The sequence below is a fragment of the Labeo rohita genome, unplaced genomic scaffold (genome assembly GCF_022985175.1).
Source record: "Labeo rohita strain BAU-BD-2019 unplaced genomic scaffold, IGBB_LRoh.1.0 scaffold_98, whole genome shotgun sequence".
Classification (NCBI taxonomy): domain Eukaryota; kingdom Metazoa; phylum Chordata; class Actinopteri; order Cypriniformes; family Cyprinidae; genus Labeo; species Labeo rohita.
In genome coordinates this window covers 228638-251560 of record NW_026129942.1, presented here as the reverse complement: position 1 = coordinate 251560, position 22923 = coordinate 228638, and the positions used below count along the sequence as shown (strand labels likewise).

The 22923-nt window shown below is 34.4% G+C and overlaps 1 protein-coding gene across 1 annotated transcript; it reads left to right on the top strand.

The window, feature by feature from the left end:
* The first annotated feature begins 1037 nt into the window (after window positions 1–1037).
* Window positions 1038–21824, top strand: LOC127162594 (transmembrane protein 94-like). The gene is made up of 23 exons (XM_051105389.1): window positions 1038–1140; window positions 1495–1581; window positions 2134–2246; window positions 2370–2474; window positions 4175–4351; window positions 4443–4722; window positions 6071–6244; window positions 6571–6673; window positions 9163–9308; window positions 9706–9863; window positions 11390–11501; window positions 11586–11680; window positions 11812–11911; window positions 13643–13751; window positions 15203–15383; window positions 15470–15547; window positions 16177–16262; window positions 16754–16835; window positions 17023–17171; window positions 18907–19004; window positions 19200–19293; window positions 19972–20142; window positions 21169–21824. Exons 4-23 carry the CDS (start codon window positions 2373–2375, stop codon window positions 21239–21241), a joined length of 2568 nt encoding a protein of 855 aa, XP_050961346.1. The 5' UTR covers window positions 1038–1140; window positions 1495–1581; window positions 2134–2246; window positions 2370–2372; the 3' UTR covers window positions 21242–21824.
* Window positions 21825–22923: the final 1099 nt, after the last annotated feature.

Here is a 22923-nt window from a genome sequence, read left to right as displayed (position 1 = left end):
TTAATCTACCTGTCAGTCTCCTGGTGGAGGGGGACATCATCTCTTTACGCCCTGGCAGCGAGGCGCCAACTGAGCTAAGAGGAATTCAGGTTAGAATCCATGAGACACTTAAAGGAACAGTTCACCTAAAAGTGTAGCAGATAAAATTAATCTTTTTATACCATTTTCAACAGATAAATTTAATTATTTACCAAATTGTATGATGGAAGTAAATGACTTTTTATTTGTTCAAAAGCATAAAATAAGACCTCTGACTCAGTTGTGAAGCTTTTTTTGTCTTGACTCTGGTTTATGAGGACAGGAAGAGGAGCATGTTGTTTTATCCCGCAGAGATGTATTTAGTCACCTCTCCTCTCCCCCCTCGCCACTGGATAGTGGAAGGCCCCGCCCACATCGTTTGCTCCAACCACAGCTCTTCAGGGTAACAAAGACTCCAGCAGCTGAGGTGGTTCATGTTTGTTTATGTATTTATTTACTTTTTTATTCCTGCTTTAATTCATTTTCCCCTTTTGAACAATATATTTTTCCTTATTTCTTTTTTTCATAACCTCTCAAAAGCTTGTTGCGGTCTGTGAGCAAATACTTCAGAAAACAAGTGCTATTGCAAATAAATGTTATTGCTTGTTGATAGCTCAGGAAATTTAGTGTAGTTCTCAATTATATTTTATGTAAGTATCAAATGTTTCTCCTAAACTACAAGTAAAAGGGAAAGGGTTTCAGCTAACAAGTGCCTTTGTGTTCCATTAATGTTCTTGTATTCCCTGTTGAATAAAGTCTTTTAATGTTAGCTCATCTATCAGATACAAAACAGATATCCTAGAGAGGGACTTAAGAGCTTAAGTGCTGCATTCAATAGGATATCTCATCATTTCACCGCAGTCACTGGATCATCTTGTAACAACATGACAGAAATTATCATAGACAATGATAAAGCATATCCCATACACTTGAACTCCTAAACTACAGCCCCAGGATATTCAAAAGAGCAGGATTTATGGAAAAAGGCCCAGAATTATATGGATCTTTTTTTTATGTAGGAGGTGTTTGGAGCTTTCTCAACACAGACCCGTGTCTGTTCTGGATAATGAACGTTTTACTGTGCAAAGTTTACTAGAGAGAGGCCCAGCGCCTTTTGTGTTGGTAAGACTTGCTTTTTTTATTATATTTCCACATTTTTATGCACTTGAGAGATGTTTTTTATAAGAACTGTCTAACATTGCATTCAAAGTGTATGTATGTGTGAATTTTCATGTTACTCATTCTAAAAACTTGGCACTGTTGTACCATGGTATCTTTCGATGGTTCTCATAGTGATAATTAAATGTAGTGGATTGCAATGGCTTTTTCAATGTTTATGAAAATGGAAATGAAAAAATAAATAAATAGCCTTAAGAATTATATGATATGGTTCTTTCTATCCCTGGCATATGTTGTTTTTCCTCTGTTCGGTCAGTCATCCTTCGTTCATTCATCGTTCTGACCTTTATTTTCCAGGTGCTGCTTCTTGTCCTGAATCTGTTGCGTAGTTTGTTTGGCGCTCCTGGTGTGGGACCGTGGCCTGTTACACTTCTGCAGCTACCTGTAGGATATCCAAAAAGAAGTCATACACAAGTTCATATACACTTACATACACTGAAAAACACTTGCAAGTAATATATATTGGTGATATATTGGAGACCATATCAATATCAGCCTTAAAAGAAACAGTTTACACACAAATAAAAATTTGCTGAAAATTTACTCACTCTCAGGCCATCCAAAATATAGAGGATTTTGAGAAATGTAGCATTATGTCAGTCACCAATGCAGTGAATGGGTGCTGTCAGAAGGAGAGAGAGTTGATAAAAACATCACATCAGTCCACAAGTGCTTATACTTACTTGTGGATTATTGTTAGGGTTTTATCAGCTTTTTGAGTTCTACGCTGACATTTGAAGTCATAATTGTTTTTCAGTAGTAACTAGTTATCCATTTATTAAGATGTGCATCATATTTTTTGATGCCTTGTTTCACAAAAACGCAATTTCACTTTATGCAAACTGTCATTTTATTGAAAAAGAAAATCTTAACAGTGTACATTGACCAAAACATCAAAATGCATCCGTAGTAAATGCATGAAATATTGTGTTTCAGGTGAATGGTGTTTTGCCTCTGTTGCCCCTGACTTTCCCCCTGCTTTGGGTTCTTGTTTGCATGTACGGAGAGGCCCGTGTTCTTTTACAGATGGGCTCACAGCCAGCAGACTGGTGGGTATGTTCAATGAAGAGGAAACCTCACAATAGCTGCCTGTAAATTTATTGCCATATGAATGGATGTATTGTTGGTGATGATTTGGAATGCCAAAATGATTTCCCCATTTCACTGAACAGGAAATGTGGAAGTTGACCTGCAAGAAATGTTACTCAGTGTTCTGGGGTCAAACGTCGACACTCTGCCACACTGCTAGTTTGCTACACAGTCTGGGATCTGTAACTGTAAGTGCGAACATGTAAAAATACTTAAGGCACAGTTAAAAATGTATGCATGTCATTGAATAATCAAAGACATTCAATAATCAATTGGCATCTGCAAACAAATTATCATTAATTGTTTTTTTGAATGCAATTTCTTTTTTACATTTTTATATGTGTGTATTCAGTTGGCGTTATAGATTGCTGCACTGCATTATGTTTCTTTACGCTACACTGATAACATGTTACACATTGGGCGATGCCGGGGCAGTAAATGTTATTCTATCTCTCACAGTAATTCAATACTGAAATAAGAGCTTTCAGTGTGCACCAGAATGTAGTTGGTCACAGTATCAGTATGCAAAAATATTTATGAACAAATGAGAGTTGTGTTCTCTGCACTTCTTATGATTACTTTTCTGAAATTGCCTTTATTAATATAACAAAGTATCTTCATGCATCGCAAGATACTTGGGCCATATGATATCTTAAAATCTTAAACAGCAACAAGATATCTGTAAAAAAGCACTGTGGCAGAAACACGTAATCACGTATCAAAAGGTAAAACCATAGCACTGAATGATTGCAGTCTTATACTCATATTCACAGTAGAAATCATATGGTTATTGGCTAATAAAGACATCTTTGCCATTATATAATCACACCAATAATGTAATAATCAAACTGAATTCATTCATTTTTCACACTGTACATTTTCACGGTGTTGTGATAATTTTTACATTTTTAATTACATAACTAAATTACAAAAAAACACTATTATTTTTTTTTTTTTATTGTATTTGCATGGTACACCAAGGTATTTAAAAAAATACAATGATGCAATACAATGCCATACAATGAAAAATTACTATGATGTATTTTTCTAAATGTAGTGTTGGGGTTTCGGCGCATTTTGAATGGGAATATTAAAAATAATGTTAATATTTTTCAGAGAGGTGCTCAATTTTTATATACAAAGGGCCAAAACATGATTGAGGACCATGGGCCAAAAAGTAAATGTTGCAATATATCCAATAATATTATATAAAAATGTATTAAATAGGAAAAAAATATTTAATAAATCAAAAATCTAATCAACAGGAATAAATTACAATTTAAAATATAGTCCAATAAAAATTGTTATTTTAGATTGTAATAATATTTAATTTTTTTGCTTTTTTTACTGCAATTTTTACTGTATTTTTCATTTATAATGTATTTTAATAAAAAGCTGCAGCTTAAAAGACAAAAACATCAAAAAAAATCTGACATTTTTAAAACCTCAAGACCTCAAATTTTGAACATTAGTGTAAATATCATGATTTGTTTTAATGCTATTGTGTCCCCTTACATAAAAATACTAGCATGGTATTTTTAATAATTACCTAGTATTTATATAGTATTGTAGGGTTATTCCAACAATATGTTGGTAGTATCATGGTTGCTGTTTGATTAGTGTCTTGTAACCTTTCACATTTTTTAAATCAAATGAATTTTTTAATCAAATTCAGTTATATTGCTTTTTGTATATTTCAGTGGCAAACAAAACTTAAAACGGCATGTGTTGTGTCTTGTGATATGGCATGGTGGTCCAAATCTTATGTCATGACAGGCATACTTTGGCTTGGGCATCTCTCTGATTCATAATGACATTTGTGTTGTATTTAATATTTCTTAGGAATAATAAAAGTTGTCATTAATAATTTGTGTGTTTGGTTTTGCAGGTCCTGTGTTGTGTTGATAAGCAAGGCATTCTCTCATGGCCCAGTCCAAACCCTGAGAAGATTCTGTTCTTTAGCAAGTCCACCTCATCACAAGAGACAGACAGACAGAGACAAAAAGAAACAAAGAGAGAAAGAGACAAAGATGCGGAAGAGGTCGGCCTGAAGGATGCGATTCAGGTAAAAAAAACCTGCATATTTTGATCAAAATGAGTCTGCTTTGGTGACACACAAGTCTCACGAGCTTTCATCTGATGTCTTTATTCTCAAGATCCGCTCACTCTGCAGTCTGCAGATGTTAAGTTTGTCGGTGGGTCAGGCTCAGTGCAATGACACACGGGTGCAATTTGATGACACATGCTGGCAGCGTCATGCCCCCTCTCTTCGGCCTCTGGGATTGGCTGTGCAGTTGGTCCTTTGTGACCCTGGAGTCGCCACCCGCATGCTCCGCCTCTCCGACCACCTGACCCACGCTGCACTGGTGCGCACTCGACCTCCATGTCAGCCGGTCCGCCCACCCTGGGGCCTCTGCCATCTACCGAGAATTCTGGGTAAAGCCAGATGAGAGAAATTGTGGTTTTTAATGCTCCAGTGAAATACTTCTATGCCAAGCTAGTTTCACAACAGTGAGAAAGCAGAAGCATCTGCAAAATATTTGAGGCAGTGTAAAAGTGAAACGAGAGTAAAAAAGGCATGTAGTTTGTGTATCACTAGTGAAAAAGTGTCAATATTGTTTCTACATTTATACTATAGTAAAACCATGTTTCTGGACATTAGTAGCAAGGTATAGGTATTCAAGGAGAAGTTCACTTCCAGAACAAAAATTTACAGATAATTTATTCACCCCCTTGTCATCCAAGATCCAAGAAGCATCTGCAAAATATTTGAGGCAGTGTAAAAGTGAAACGAGAGTAAAAAAGGCATGTAGTTTGTGTATCACTAGTGAAAAAGTGTCAATATTGTTTCTACATTTATACTATAGTAAAACCATGTTTCTGGACATTAGTAGCAAGGTATAGGTATTCAAGGAGAAGTTCACTTCCAGAACAAAAATTTACAGATAATTTATTCACCCCCTTGTCATCCAAGATGTTTATGTCTTTCTTTCTTCAGTAGTAAAGAAATTATGTTTTTTGAGGAAAAAAAATCAGGAATGTTTTCCATATAGTGGACTTCTATGGTGCCCAAAAGTTTAAACGTCCAAAATGTAGTTTAAATGCAGCTTTAAAGGGCTCTAAACAATCACAGCCGAGGAGGAAGGGTCTTATCTAGCGAAACTCCTGAAATGTTTGCCTCAAAAAACAGAATTTCTTTACAACTGAAGAAAGAAAGACATGAACATCTTCATATCATGGTTTCCACAAAAATATTAAGCAAAACAACTGTTTTCAGTATTGGTAATAATAAGAATGTTTCTTGAGCACCATATCAGCATATTAAAATGATTTCTGAAGGATCATGTGACTCTGAAGACTAAAGTAAAGTTGCTGAAAATTCAGCTTTACCATGACAGGAATAAATTTCTATTTAAAATATAGTCAAATAGAAAATTTTTGCAGTTTTTACTGCATTTTTGTTAATGTATTTTTTAATTTTAAATGTATTTTAATAAAAAGCTAAAAAGACAAAAACAAAAGCATAACAAATGTAAACATTTTCAAAAAAACAAAAAAAAAAAATGTACAGACCCCAAACTTTTGAACAGTAGTGTAAATATTATGATTCATAATATTCCAATTCAATGCCATGGTATTTTTCATATTTACCATGGTAATTTCATATTGTATTGTAGGGATATTCCAAACATGTATCATGGTTGTTGTTTGATCAGTGTCTTGCAAGCTGACGTCTTTCATATTTTCCAAAATAAAAAGTGTATGTTTATATGCAAATCTACAGGCTTCTCCACTTCCGCGAAGGAGCCTTTCGAGCGGAGGATGAGTGTGGCAGCCTACACCCTGCCCTCCATCTCCTGCCCTGGAGACACAGGGATTATTGCTCCACCTTCTGTGTCAATGAGACGGCTTCCTTTCTCACATCTCATAGCACTGCTGGTGCACCACACTCATACCGGTGAGCATATGCACGTGTGCATGCATCAAATAGTAAAGCCAATAGTAAACATTTACTATGTTAGAAACAGTATGCCAGCATGTTATTTACTGTATACTGCTTTGTATGCAGAAATAGCATGTGAAAAAAATATGCATTATGTAAGGTTATATATGCATTGCATTATGTGACATAGTTTTCCATGACAGCATGATACAGAAAATCTGCATACTTATACTGTATGTTATTGAGACCCACAGTTTAATAATTTAACCAAATACGTAGTATTCTGTTTCTGTCTAGTATGTTTCATATTACAGTGAGTGTAACGTCATTTTTGTCCCAAGGTGATCTTCAGTTGTTCTCATATGGCTCAGCTGACGTAATTTTGGGTGCATGCACTGAATTTTGGGATGGAGAGGATATTCAGCCCCTCACAGACACTGACAGGTCTGACTCTGTATGTGTATGTGTATGTGTGTGTGTGTTAGAGCACTGGACTCAATGAAGTGACCTGCTGTGACCACATCTCTCGTTTCTGCTTCATCCTGCTGCTCTATTCCCTTCAGAAAGTCAGTGAGCAGTTCTTATCTAAAACACATTTACTGCTGGCACATTCTCCTGAACCATCTATGGTTAAGTGGGTTTGCTCAAGGACACAGAAGTGTTAGGGAATCTCAGTATTTTCTCGGTTATTAAAACACCTCTTTGGGCGATTTGAATCATCAGCTTTCAGATTGCAGGTCCAAATCTTGAATCGCTAAAGGAACATTCACACTGACGGCGGTTAAAACCCTGGAGGTGGCCAAGTCGGTGCTAGCAGACATTCCTATTTGAATGCAGTTTACTTCTAGTTGCATTTGCATGAAGCTGAATTTTGTTGTGTTGCACACAGATGGAACTGCAAGAGCTTTGTTAGACTGAGATAGAAAAAAAAATCAATGGAAATTCAAAATTCAAAAAATAGAATTTCTGTCGGCGCCAATAGCCTTGTGGGCAGCCCGCCAATTGCGCTCCAGGCGTCCCGAGGACCTTTCCCGATCCCACCCCTCTATCTCTCTCTCCCACTTCGTTTCCTGTCACAGCTATACTGTCCTGTCAAAAATAAAAATGTGAAAATTGCCAATTTTTTTTTTTTTAAATAGAATTGCTATGTAATTTTAAATAGATAATTTTTATATACACTGACCAAAATTATGAACACAACACTTTTGTTTTTGCCCCCATTTTTCATGAGCTGAACTCAAAGATCTAAGACTTTTTCTATGTACAAAAAATGCCTATTTCTTTCAAATATTGTTCACAAATCTGTCTAAATCTGTGTTAGTGAGCACCTCTCCTTTGCCGAGATAATCCATCCACCTCACAGGTGTTGCATATCAAGATGCTGATTAGACAGCATGATTATTGCACAGGTGTGCCTTAGGCTGGCAAGAACTGTGATGTTTTTAACTTCCAGCATTATCATGCTGCAACATGAGGTGATGATCGTGGATGAATGACACAACAATGGGCCTCAGGATCTTGTCACGGTATCTCTGTGCATTCAAAATGCTATCAATAAAATGCACCCGTGTTCATTGTCCATAACCTGCCCATACCATAACCCCACCGGCACCATGGGCCACTCAATCCACAACGTTGACATCAGCAAACCACTCACCCACACAACGCCATACACGCTGTCCGCCATCTGCCCTGTACAGTGAAAACCTGGATTCATCCGTGAATAGAACACCTCTCCAAAGTGCCAGACACCATCGAATGTGAGCATTTGCCCACTCAAGTCGGTTGCGACGACGAACAGCAGTCAGGTCGAGACCCCGATGAGGACGACGAGCATGCAGATGAGCTTCCCTGAGACCGTTTCTGACAGTTTGTGCAGAAATTCTTTGGTTATGCAAACCGATTGTTGCAGCAGCTGTCCGGGTGGCTGGTCTCAGACGATCTTGGAGGTGAAGATGCTGGATGTGTAGGTCCTGGGATGGTGTGTTTACACGTGGTCTGCGGTTGTGAGGCCGGTTGGATGTACTGCCAAATTCTCTGAAACGCCTTTGGAGACGGCTTATGGTAGAGAAATGAACATTCAATTCACGGGCAACAGCTCTGGTGGACATTCCTGCAGTCAGCATGCCAATTGCACGCTCCCTCAAAACATGCGACATCTGTGGCATTGTGCTGTGTGATAAAACTGCACATTTTAGAGTGGCCTTTTATTGTGGCCAGCCTAAGGCACACCTGTGCAATAATCATGCTGTCTAATCAGCATCTTGATGTGCCACACCTGTGAGGTGGATGGATTATCTCGGCAAAGGAGAAGTGCTCACTAATACAGATTTAGACAGATTTGTGAACAATATTTTCCTTTTGTGTACATAGAAAAAGTCTTAGATCTTTGAGTTTAGCTCATAAAAAATGGGGGCAAAAACAAAAGTGTTGCGGTTAGGATCAGTGTAATGTATATCTTTAATAAATGATAATCGTGCTGCTTAAAAGGATAGTTCAATCAAAAAATAAAAAATGTCCTCACGTTCGTTCTAAACCTATAAGACCTTCATTCATCTTCAGAACACAATTAAGATATTTTTGATGAAATCCAAGAGCTTCTATAAAATAGTCCATGTGACATTAGTGGTTCAACTGTAATTGTATGAAGGACTTTTTTTTTTAAATTCTTTTCTTTCTTTGTTGTAGCTTCTTAAGATTAGGGTTGAACCACTGATGTCACATGGACTATTTTAATGATGTCCTTACTACCTTTCTTACGGGTCTTACGGGTTTGGAACGACATGAGGGTGAATAATTAATGACAGAATTTTCATTTTGTGTGAAGTAACCATTTAATATTTTTGTGGTGATATTACTTAGAATTGTTTGATAATTAGAAACAGCATTTAATAGGGTTTCTGTTAAAACATTTTTTGTGTGTGCATGTGCAGGAAGAAAGTTGTGGATTTTTATCAGCGTTCCTGTATGGCTGGTCAGTGTGTTGCTGTTTCCTTTAAGCCGCTGTTACAACCACATGATCCGGAAATAGAAGACACCTGTGTGGAACTGCCTTTGAACCACAGTACTGACACTACAGGTATATGAGGAAAATGTCTGATTATGTAAAAATGCATGATCATGTATGCAACTGAAATGTTATCAGGAAGTAAAATGTCTGTTTGTGTGTGTGCGTTTGGTTTATATATCCTGGTGGGGATCTTAACCTGAATACACACACAGTAATGGGGACTCGTGTCATGGTGGGGACCTAAATTGAGTTCCCCATGAGTACAAAAGCTTATAAATCATACACAATGAGTTTTTTTGAGAAAGTAAAAACGCAGAAAGTTTCCTGTGACAGGTAGGTTTAGGGTTGGTGTAGGGGGCGATAGAAAATATGGTTTGTACAGTACAAAAATGAATACGCCTATGGAGAGTCCCTACAAGGATAGCTGACCAGACGTGTGTGTGTGTGTGTGTGTGTGTGTGTGCAGATGACATCTCTATCACACCCCTCAGGCAGCAGATCTTTCTGGGTCTGGTGTCCTCACAGTACCAAGCCCGTCCTGATGTGGTCAGACTTATCTCAGGGCTGGACAGTGCTTGCATTCGTTTTGTCTATTTTTCCAGTGAAGAGGAAGTTCGGAGTAAGGTCAGCAGACACAGTAACACTCCTACACACAAGCTTACAGTAATAGCCTGAGGTATTTTGTAGCTGAAAAGCCTGTGTGACATCATTTGAAAAGAGAAGTCATTTTAGAGGCAAGTTTCTAAAACTGGTTAAAATATAATAAATTTGAATCATGTAATATGTCATACAGTACTATTCAAACGTTTTGTGTCAGTAAGATTTATTTGTTGGTAAGATTCACCAAGGCTACATTTTTTGATCATAAAATACAGTAAAAACAGTTATACTATAATATTTTTTTAAAGCTAATTATTGACATATATATTTAATGTAATTTGTGATGGTAAAACTGAATTTTCAGCATCATTACTTCAATCTTCAGGGTCACATTTCTTCAGAAATTATGTTAATATGCTGATTTGACGCTCAAAACAATATTTCTTATTATTATCAATGTTTAAATCCATTATTATAACAGTTCATATCTTTATGGAAACCATAATACTTTTTTTTCTCAGTTTTTTTTTTTATTTATTTATTTATTTTATTATTTTTTTGATGAATAGAAAGTTCCAAAAAATTATGGAAGCCACAAATCAAAAAAGAAATTGCATTACAAAGTCCAAATTATGATAGACTAAAGACATAATTGCAAGATAAAAATTGCAATTGCAAGATAAAATTATTTAAAATTCAAAATGATATATTTAAAAGTTGTAATAATAAGTTGTAATAATAAAATAAAAAGTGTAAATTATGACTTCATAAGTCAAAGCCATAGTTACGAAATAAAAAGGTGAAATTCTGACTTATAAAGTTGAAGTTATGAGATAAAAAGTCAAAATTATGACTTTAAAAGCTGAAAATATGACTTTAAAAGTCAAAATTATGTCTTTAAATGTCATAATTATGAGATTAAAAACTCAAAATTGAGTTCAAAAATCGAAATTATTCGAGATAAATCGAAATTATGACTTAAAAAATCGAAATTAACTTCATAAATTGAAATTATGACTTGAGTTATAGTTATGACTTATAAAGTTGAAATTATGAGATAAAAAGTCGAAATTGTGACTTAAAAAGTCAAAATTATGTCTTTAAAAGTAGTAATTACGAGATAAAGTCGGAAATTATGATTTTAGAAATCGAAATTATAAGAAGTTGAAATGATGACATAAAAAGTCCAAATTTATTGAATCCTTGCTGAATAAAAAAAACTTAAAAAAAAAAAAAAATCTAACTGACCCTAAACTGTTGAACAGTAGTGTATGAATATATAACATGCGGATGTGCACTGACAAACATGCACTATAATATGCATGTATAAAGAATAAATGGGGTCTTTGTTGACTTTCGGTCATGTTATGATTGTTGGGTAGGAATGTTTTTGCAGGACCAACACAGGATGTTGATCTAGGAATGTGTCCTAAATCATGTCATTAACACCACAGCTGCTGTTTAACATTTTCACTATTCTAACATTGTTGGGTGATCAAATGTTTTATTCATGTTATTCACATGCTGAAGTTGAATCACCCCATGAGTAGGTGTTTGCTGAGAAAATGGGACTGGAGACGGGATGGAACTGTCACATCTCCCTCCAATCAGAGAGCTTCCCTCTCGACCCAGATAACGTGGAGGAGCCGGTGACTGAGGAAGGTGAGAGACAGAGATATGTGTGCCAGTCTATTTCAACCGGTTCTGTTCTGTTCATTCTTTTAAATTTGCATTTATTGATTTCAGAGGAGGAAATTCTGCTGAGAGACAGTGTCAGAGAGAGGGCAGAGTCAAGAGCAATGGAGCATGATGGAGCATGTCTTATCGAGGACCTAAACAGGGTGCCACTCATTTACACTATATTAACACTTCAGATTTCTATAGGCATTAGACCCTCTAAGAACCTGTTTTTCTTGTTAAGACCAGGACATAGGATCCCAAAATAGAGATAACCTGATTCTTGTTTTTCCAGGCCAAACTTCCAAAAGGAATTGAGAATGTGAGGCCACATCTGGAGAACATTGATAATGTTCCACTGCTGGTCCCTTTATTTACAGACTGCACATCACAGAGTAAGACACATACACAGGTATACTACCAGTCAAAAGTTTTTGAACAGTAAGATTTTTAAACTCATTTCTGCTTTTTATGCAAAATACAGCAAAAGCAATATGCCAAATATTTTTACTATTTAAAATAACTGTTTTCTATTCAAATATATTTTAAAATATATATATAATATATATTATTAATATATATATATATATATATATATATATATATATATATAGTACTGTTTTTGCTGTAATTTGGATCAAATAAATGCAGGCAAAAACATAAAAAACTGTTCAAAAACTTTTGACTGGTAGTGTACACACACACACAATTTGTGTTGCCAGATTTATTTCTTTCTTTGTTAATTCTTATTTGGCTAAATAAATGAAAAATAAAGTTATTAGCTCTTATGACTAATTAATAAATTGCATTAAATTTTGATTACATTTAAATTAATAGCATTTTATTTTAACAATACAAATGCATTAAGCAGGCATTTATGAAAACGGACTGATCAAAAATGACAGCAAAATAGCTAAAGAGTTATATTTCAAACAATTTTTTTAAAGAAATTAATACTCTTATTCAGCAAAGGATGAATTAAACTGACCAAAAGTGAAAATAAAGACATTGATAAAGTTACATTTTTTATTTCAAATAAATGCTGCTCTTTTAAACTTTCTGTTCATTAAAAAATGCTTAAACAAAAATTCCATTAAAGTATTAAGTCACACAACATTTTTCAGCATTGATAATAACAAGAAATGTTTAACTAAAAGTTTAGTTTTCCATCAGCGGAACAAAATATATTTTAAAACATTTTCAAATAGAAAACAGTTATTTTTAATTGTAATAATAATTAACAGTATTACTGATTTTACTTTATTATTTCAGACGTGAAGCAAGTTTCTGTAATTGTATAAAATATAATACATTTAAATCATGTAGTCATACACTACTGTTCAAATGTTTGGTGTCAGTATAATTTTTTTGTGTAAGATTCATCAAGGCTGCATTTATTTGATCATAAAATACAGTAAAAACAATAATATTGTTAAGTATTATTATTAAAATCGAATTATTTAAATATATTTAATGTCATTTATTCCTGTGATGGTAAAGCTACATTTTCAGCACCATTACTCCAGTCTTCAGTGTCACATTCCTTCAGATATTATTTTAACATTAGCATTTTGCATATTATTGCAATTTTAAATTGTAATAATAATTAACAGCGTTACTGATTTTACTGTATTATTTCAGAGGTTAAGCAAGTTTCCTATTATTTATAATTGAAAAAAATAATTAACAGCATTACTGATTTTACTGTAATTTTCATCAAATAAATGCATTCTGGTCAGACATAATTAAATGTATTTCAGAAACAAAAAAATACATTAATACACCATGCATTGTTTTTTTTAACCTATTAATTGCTCTTATCACAATTGTTCTGATGCATCTTTTCATAATATTGCATAAACATAATTAAAATATGTATTGATTAAAATATCTATTTTCGTCAGATGAATGAAATGAAGCAATTCTTGAGTCATAAACACCTCCCTGAGAAAACACTGCAGTCACTAGTTTTAGGCCTGTTTTGTCAGAGCTGGTTGCTCTTTTTTTTTTAGTGAATTCTAGCAACACTGCTCAGATTTATTTATACATCATGAACAAAGCCAGCCATTCTAAACTGTTTGTCTGTGTTTGTGTGTGTGTGTGTGTGTTTGTGTGTGTGTGTGTAGCTGAATGTGAGATGGTGTGTATCATGCAGGAGTATGGAGAGGTCGTGTGCTGCCTCGGGAGCAGTCAAAACATCAACAACAATGAAATTTTCTTACAAAGTGATATCAGGTGATCCATCTAACCTTTAACTCACCTCTTCTTATTTTCTTTTTCTCAGTAATCTGCCAAGAACGGATTTACTCATGACATGGCGTGACTTGTTTTAGTATTTTAACAAAACACCCATAATCCCAACTGATTGTAATGCCAGCGTTAAAGGAGAAGTCCACTTCCAAAACAAAGATTCACATATAATATACTTACCCCCTTGTCATCCAAGATGTTCATGTCTTTCTTTCTTCCATCGTAAAGAAATTATGTTTTTTGAGGAAAACATTTCAGCATTTTTCTCCATATAATGGACTGGTATGGTGCCCCGATTTTGAACTTCCAAAATCCAGTTTAAATGCAGCTTCAAACGATCCCAAATGCGGTTGTACAGAATCCCAGCCGAGGATGAAGGGTCTTATCTAGCAAAACGATTGGTTATTTTCATAAAAAAATACAATTTAAATGTTTTTTAATCTCAAACGCTCGTCTTGTCTTACTCTCCCTGAACTCTGTGTATTCTAACTTAAGACAGTTAGGGTATGTCGAAAAACTCCAATCGTATTTTCTCCCTGAACTTCAAAAATCATTTCAAAATCATCCTACATCGTTGCAGAAGTACCTACCCAGTTTTCGCAAAGTGAACATGCAAAGAAGATCAAACACCCTTAACAATAAAAGTAAAACAGTGTTATAGGACAATTTTGAAGTTTAGGGAGAACATGAGATGGGAGTTTTTCGACATACCCTAACTGACATGAACCGGAACAAAAACAATCCAGGCAGAGACCAGATGAGCGTTTGCCATTAAAAAGTATATAAATTGTATTATTTTTATGAAAATAAACGATCGTTTCGCTAGATAAGACGCTTTTTTTCTCGGCTGGGATCGTTTACAACCACATTGGGATCGTTTGAAGCCACATTTAAACTACATTTTGGAAGTTCAAACTCGGGGCACCATAGCAGTCCATTATATGGAGAAAAATGCTGAAATGTTTTCCTCAAAAAACATAATTTCTTTATGACTGAAGAAAGAAAGACATAAACATCTTGGATGACAAGGGGGTGAGTAAATTATATATGAATCTTTGTTTTGGAAGTGGACTCCTTTAAACACTGTGGCATGAAAAATGCCAACTATGTCGCCTGCAAAAGCAGATACAGATCATTAAACACGTTGACCTTTTGTGACCTGTTAGCAAGATGTCACAATAGAACAAGCCCTGGTTTTTATTTAAATAGCCAGGTCTTTGTAAGTGAAAAAAATTGCCAGTATGCATTTTTATTTATTGTACACTAACAGTCAAAAATTTGCTGCATTTATATGATTTATTTACATTTTAATTATATTTTTAAATAGTTCCTAACATTTGAGTATTATATTATATTATATTATATTATATTATATTATATTATATTATATTATATTATATTATATTATCCATTGTTTCTGACTTATTAATTGGCAGCATTGCTTTAGATCCTCTGGTTCCCACATGCTGTTGGTCCAGTTCTGATGCAGCTGATGCAGCTTTGAACACAGCAGACTCTCTGAGTGTAATTCAGCTCTCTAGCGCCATCTGTGGGTTGGCCTGCACAGTACAGTTTAACCAACAAGACAACAACACCGTCATCAGACTTATTAAACAGGTGAATGCTCACACACATGTACACTAATAAATGTATAAGATATTAGGAATTTTATATAAGTAAAATTATAATGTTGTTTTCTTCAGGCACGTCACACCACGGCAGGCATCAGAAAATGTTTTCTGTTTTTGCTCCAGTGTCAGCTGTCGCTTGTTCTCATCCAGGTATAAGAGAGGATTAGAAGTGGCACCTAAAAAAGCATAATTAATTTAATTTAATTTTAAAATCTGACACAGAATCTAATTTTTTAAATAAATATATAAATAAATTAAAAAATTATTTAATTAATTATGCATTTATTATTATATTGAAGTATAATTTCTTATCTCCAGGAAAAATAAACAGTGAAGGCTAATACAAATAATATACAGTAATATGACAATCTATATATGCTGCAGTTAGGTCTAACTACTTAAACACAATTGTGCGTGTATTTAAAATTAAGTTAATTAAATATAATTAGATAAACATTTATTGCATCATTTAATTAGCTATTTATTTAGTCTATTCATCAGTTTGCAAATTAATTAATTTTTGCATACATTCTGAAGTAAATTGTTTAAAAGTCATATATAATTTTTAGTTAATTAATTGATTTCCTCCTGTTATAAGGCAGATTTACGCCTCCATATCACTGGACTCGTTTAATATGTCCCACATGCACTTAGATTGCCTTTGCTATTTCTGTCAGAAGTAATGAATAACACACTCATGATTTACATCTAAAGCTCAGGGTTTGACAGGTACAGCTGAGTAAGCCGGTGTTTGTGTGTTTGTTTGTTTATTTCTGCAGATTCTGGCATGTGTGTGTCAACTTCCTCCTCCGCTGGGCACAAGTGATGTCCTGTTTCTTTCCTGTTTCTATTTTCCCTTACTGAGGTATAAATGAATATAATAAACAACAATATATGCATCTATATAACTATGCAAAATGACTAAAAAAATCAATGCTACACATCCTAAACATTCAGATCAGGGGTCAATATGTGTTTTCCAATCTTGAATGTTTGATAAAATCTTTGAATATAGGCATGTACACTCTTTAAAATAAAGGTTCTATATTAGCATTAATCTTTCTATGAAGAACCTTGAACATCCATGGAACCTTTCAAATGCAGAAAAGTTTCTTTATAATTGAAAAAGGTTCTTTAGATTCTTAAAATGGTTCTTTTAGGAACTGTTTACTGAAAGGTTCTTTGGGGAAACAAAAACGGTTCTTCTATGGCATCACTGCAAAAATACCATTTTGCAACCTTTATCTTTAAGAGTGTATTAGTTTAGTTTTGTGTCTGAAATAAGCTTTTGAAGGCATAATTTTATTATTGTTTACTATTTTTTTTTTTTTAAACAAAATTCCTTTCTCTTTCCAGTGTGTCCCTTCTGGGAAAGCCATCTGACAATTCCATCATGAAAGTTCCTACTGGGAAAAATCTCAGATTCCTACCAAAAAAGGTAAAGAAACATGAAAAGCTATTTTTAAAAGAGATATATCATGTATTCTGTAAATATCTTTCATTGGCTTGGATAATATTTTATTATTTTATTATTATTATTTTGATACACATAACACTCATGTGCTGCATGTAAAACAACTGATCAGCTAAAGAGATGTGCAGTAGTTTTGTATATTTCTCTGCAGACATTGCGCTTGTTCGTGCTGTGTTTCCTGGTGAAGTTTGGTCTCACTGTGTGTACCTTCCTCACATGCTTCGGCCTCATGCTGCACAGCTTCTGTCTTGATATTAACCATCAAGATGAAGAACTGTGTCACCCAGCATCACTGCTCATGTACGTGGAAGTGAATGAGATGTGTGTCGATTATGTTTGTAGTCTTATATCTATTTTTTTACTCAGACTGACAAAATGTAAAAGAATTGTTCACCTGATAAAATAAAACTTTCTGAAAATGTACTCACCCTCAAGCCATCTAAGATTTAGATGTTTTTCATCAGAAGACATTTGGAGAAACTTAGCATTGCATCTCTAGCTCACCAATGGATCGTCTGCTCTAAATGGGTGTCGTCAGAATGAGAGTCCAAACAGCTGATTAAAACATCACAATAATCAACAAGTAATCACCCCACTCCAGTCCATAAATTAGCATCTTATGAAGCAAAAAGCTGCATGTTGCACGAATCCTTCAAGATGTTTTAACTTCCAAACTTTGAGTCCTCCATCCATAATATTGCTTTCTCAGTGAAATCATCTCATCTGAATCATGACAGAAATATGCAAGCACTGTTTACATGCAAAAAAACACAAAACAGCTTTTAACAAAAATGTCAGTGGATCTTGATGTGAGTTGACAACAGAAGATTGATTTTTTTCACTGCAGGAAACATTATGGATTGGAATTTTGGCCAGGAGCAACTGTTTAAAGTTAAAATCTTAATGGTGGGTTTGTTTCTTACAAACACACAGATTTTGCTTCACAAGATGTTAATTGATGGACTGGAGATGCGTGTATTACTTGTGGATTATTGTAATGTTTTTATCAGCTCTTTGGACTCTCATTCTGATGGCACCCATTCACTGCAGAGGATCCATTGGTGAGCAGTGATGCAATGCTAAATTTCTCCAAATGTCTTCTTATGAAAAAAAAAAAAAAATTTACATCTTGGATGACCTAAAGGGTGGGTATATTCAGCAGATTTTTGGGTGAAGTACTCCTTTAAATGTTGTTTGTAAATTATTTTTGGAGGTCATGTGACAAAAGTGTAGCATACTACACAATACTTATTGTTTCACATGCCTTTTTTAAAGGAGTAGTTCACTTCCAGAACAAAAATTTACAGATAATGTACTCATCCCCTTGTCATCCAAGATGTTTATGTCTTTCTTTCTTCAGTTGTAAAGAAATTATGTTTTTTGAGGAAAACATTTCAGGATTCTTTTCTATATAATGGATGTCTATGGTGCCCCTTTTTTTTTTTTTTCGTTTTTTTTTATAAAAACATTTAAATTTATGTAATTTTGAAACTCAAACGCTAACCTTGTCTGGGTCTGCGTGAACTGTTTTTTCCGGTTCAGTTAGGGTATGTCGAAAAACTCCCATCTCATTTTCTCCTTCAACTTTAAATTCATCCTACATTGCTGTGGAAGTACTGACCCAGTGTTTACAAAGTGAACATGCAAAGAAGGTCAAACACCCTTTACAAAAAGTTTTACAAAAAGAGTTTTTCGACATACCCTAACTGTCTTGAACTGGAAAAAACAGAGTTCATGCAGACCTAGACAAGATGAAAGTGCATTTGAACTGAAGTTCAAACTCAGGGGCACCATAGAAGTCCATTATATGGAGAGGAATCCTGAAATCTTTTCCTCAAACAAACATAATTTCTTTACAGCTGAGGAAAGAAAGACATGAACATCTTGGATGACAAGAGGGTGAGTAAATTATCTGTAAGTTTTTTTTTCTGGAAGTGAACTGTAAATAGCATATAAATGGAACATCAATGTTTGTTTTTCAAATAAATCACAGTATAATGCTAAAAGTGATTCTGTTTTGTGTGTTTGTCCGCAGGAACTCAACAATGTGGTCTCCCGACTGGTATGGCAGGCATTCAGATGGTCTAAGTCTGGCTCAGAAAGTCATCACCTTTCTTGTGCTTCTCAATGCCAGTCAGTGACTATTCCTTCGTGATGCTATTTTCATTTTCTTCCAGTGTTTTTGCTTTTAGGGGTGAACTGTTTCTTTAACAGCATCAAACTTGTATCATGATTTAAAGCTAAATCATTTAGCATAATGAAAGTGAAGATGTGTCCCAGTATGAACCCAGTGTTCTGTGTGTGTGTGTTTGTGTGTTTGTGTGTAAGTGTGTACATCCATCAGTCATGTGCATCGCTCGGCTCCCATGTGGAAACAGAGCCCGCTGAGCAACCATTGCTGGTGTGCCGTCATCTGCATTGTGTATGTAGCTTTTTATCATTAAACATTTATGCATTTCATGTACCATACATGTAGATGAACTTTATAGGAATCGTTCACTAAAAAAATACATTTGTCATCATTTGCTCGCCCTCAAGTTGTTCCATACTTGTATGAATTTCTTACAGCTGTTGAACACAAAATAAGATATTTTGAAGAATGTGTGTAGCCAAACATTTGACAGTAGCCACTGACCACCATACTACCATACTGCATAGATAGTTTTTTTTTTTTCAGATTATTCCTTCAAAGCCTAATTAACTTAAAGGAGAAGTCCACTTCCAGAACAAAAATTGATAGATAATGTTGTCACCCCTTGTCATCCAAGATGTTCGTCTTTCTTTCATAAGCCATAAAGAAATTATGTTTTTTGAGGGGAAACATTTCAGGAATTCTCTCCATATAATGGACTGATATGGTGCCCCGATTTTGAACTTCCATACTATATGGAGAAAAATACAGAAATGTTTTCCTCAAAAAACATAATTTCTTTATGACTGAAGAAAAAAACACATGAACATCTTGGATGACAAGGGTGTGAGTACATAATCTGTAAAAAATATTTCTGGAAGTGGACTTCTCCTTTAAGAAGTGTGAGCATTTAAATGGAAATTATGGCATGATCATTGATATACCAGGCTGTCTCTGTTTCCCTCACAGGCCAGTTCTTAATGCTTCTTTTGCAATGGCATCCCGCTTCCTGTGGCATGATCCCGACCTCCACCACACTTTCTATATCTCCGATATTCCCATGGCATCCTGGGTGTTAGGAATCCTCTGGCTTATCCCACTGGTCTTTATCAATGAGGGCATCAAACTGCATGAGATCAGGTATCCACAACAATACAATGGTGAACAATAGTTCACCAAAAATGAAAATTCTGTCTTTAATTACCCACCCTCATGGCATTACAAACCCTTAAGACCTTCGTTCATCTTTGGAATACAAATTAAGATATTTTTGATGAAATCCAAAAGCTTTCTGATTCTCCATAGAATTTTCAGAATTTTCATCTTTGGGTGAACTATCCCTTTAATATATTGTATATCCAAACATCTATACTACCATACAAAAGTTTGGGGCTCGTAAGGCTGCATTTATTTGATCAAAAATACAGTAAAATCAATAATATTGTGAAGTATTATTACAATTTAAAAGAACTGTTTTCTATTTGAATATTCTTTAAAATGTATTTTATTTCTGTGATGCAAAGCTGAATTTTCAGCTTTTTAACTGTGACTTTTGATCAATTTAATGTGCTCTTGCTAAATTAAATTAAAATGAATAAAACCACCTTTAATTAAAGTCTTAACATTGTTCTTATGTATCGTTTGTATAAACTGAATGAACATAAAATATATAATTATATATCAAAACATTAGATATTAATTATTAATTTATAGGGTTGTCAAACAATTAATCACATACAAAATAAAAGTTTGAGTTTGCCTAATATATGTGTGTGTACTGTGTGTAATTATCATGAATATATAAATACAAACACATTCATGTATATATTTAAGAAAGTTTATGCATTTATTATAATTTTTAAATAACAAATACAAATATTTTGTACATAAATAACATTTTTCTCTTAAATATATACATTAATATGTGTGTGTTTTTATATATACATAATAATTACACACAGTACACACACATATTATGCAAACTCGCAGACATATATTAATCGCTTGACAGCCCTATTAATTTATTAACATATTTTACATTTAAGTCAAATTTCAAGTAAATTAATTTAAAACAAAAATTCTTATAAATTGTATTATACCACTGTTTTAATTTTATTGTGCGTCAAACATGTTAAATGTCTTTGGGTTTGTGCTTGTTTGCTACAGGATGAGGGTGAGGTACCAGAAACGACAGAAGCTTCAGTTTGACACCAAACTCGGCATGAACTCCCCTTTTTGACAGATCTGTCAAAAACAAGTCACAATAATACATACACACTATTTCAGATTGACACCACACAGAGTGAAATAAAATACAGAGTCAGTGTTAACAGCATTGACCTTTAGGTGGCAGTACTGCAACGAGAACAACATTAACACACTCTTCAGTCTGCAGATGTTAATTTCATCTGATCAACATCAACTTACATCAAGTTATGTACTTTCAGGTTATTTTATTGCACACTAACACCTCAGCCTCTCATGCTGATTTTTTTTCTCAATTTGGAGAGGCTAATCTTTCTTGATTGCCTTGTAATCAGCCTTTAATTACATTTATTATTTTATTATAATTTTTTAATGACACATTCCGGCACAAGCTTTGATTAGTATTATACTTTTCAGGATTAACTGTTAAGTCCTTAACATAAACATATGGCTTTGCCATTATCCATGCCTTCTAATAAAACTCATTTAATATACTGACATTTGACGTTTTTATAAAAAAAACCCATAGCCCAATATATAATATCGCCCCGTGAACAGATGGATGTGTTAAGTGCTTTTAATAAAATATCATTTATGAGATGCTGAGTCAGCAAATATGAGAGTAATTGACTTGTCATTCTACGTGGCGTGTGTGAACATCGTCAGCTACCTAAACACAGTTTACTGACGTCTGAATATGTACAATGTAGGGAAACGAAATGCTTCTGCACACCAGGGAAGGCCTTTGCATGTGTATTAGTGAGCGTATGATATATCTCTCACACCCATCTCCCCTTTGCCGCCTCCGTTAAAACAATGGAAGTCGCTGATTCAGCAGTGTGTGTTTGCCACAAAACTCCCTTATCAGCTTCCTCTACCTACGGCACAAGCTTCCTCTGTCCTCATTAATCTTATACTGATAAAATGAAGGTTAACAAACTCTTAATTCATCTTAGGAATATCACACGCCGTTTGAATTCGCTCGTGTGTGTGTACCTGTGATCACTTAGCAGTGACTACAGTTTCCTCTCATCAAGGCCAAAGGTTGCTAAGCAACCTCACCCTCAGTTACTGTCCTTTTGACAGATGAGGCTTTGAATACAGATGTATATATATTTTTAAATTCATAAACTAAGGTGAACACACACTTTGCATGTGATTATCTCTGTTGTGCAAAAGCCTATTTACAGTCTCTTTAATGCATTGAACCCATGCTATGAAATTGTATGAAGCTTGTTATGCTCACCAATGCTTCTTCTTTTAAAATTTTAATCAAAAATTACAGAGAAATATTAAAATATTATTACAATTTAAAATAACCGTTTTCTATTTGAATATTTTAAGATGTAATTTATTCCTGTGATGCAAAGCTGCATTTTCAGCATCATTACTCCAGTCTTCAGTGTCACATTATTCTTCCCAGCTCATGAATAAAGGTCAGGTCACAGGTCAGGTTGATCACATGATCACTATTTATGTCCCGTAGATACATAATGAAGGTGTTCCAGTGTTGATTAAACAGTATTCAGTTACCAAATCCAAGCAAACAGTAATCACTGCATGTTCCGGTTGCATAGAGAGCAACTGACATTCTTGTGCCTTAGCTGCGAGTCAAATTATAATGAGCGGTGAGATGTTACTACAAAGAGAGACATTAATCAGTGGACCACTAGTTTTAGTGTATTTTAGTGTAGCTGAATTATTCGCATATAAAAG

Bases quoted from the DNA above. Each gene is read 5' to 3' on its own strand.
- LOC127162594 (XM_051105389.1), top strand. From the start codon at position 2,373: ATGTGGAAGTTGACCTGCAAGAAATGTTACTCAGTGTTCTGGGGTCAA. The intron at 11,502-11,585 runs GTGAGAGACAGA...TATTGATTTCAG, and splicing joins GGAGCCGGTGACTGAGGAAG to AGGAGGAAATTCTGCTGAGA. The intron at 17,172-18,906 runs GTACGTGGAAGT...GTTTGTCCGCAG, and splicing joins CACCCAGCATCACTGCTCAT to GAACTCAACAATGTGGTCTC.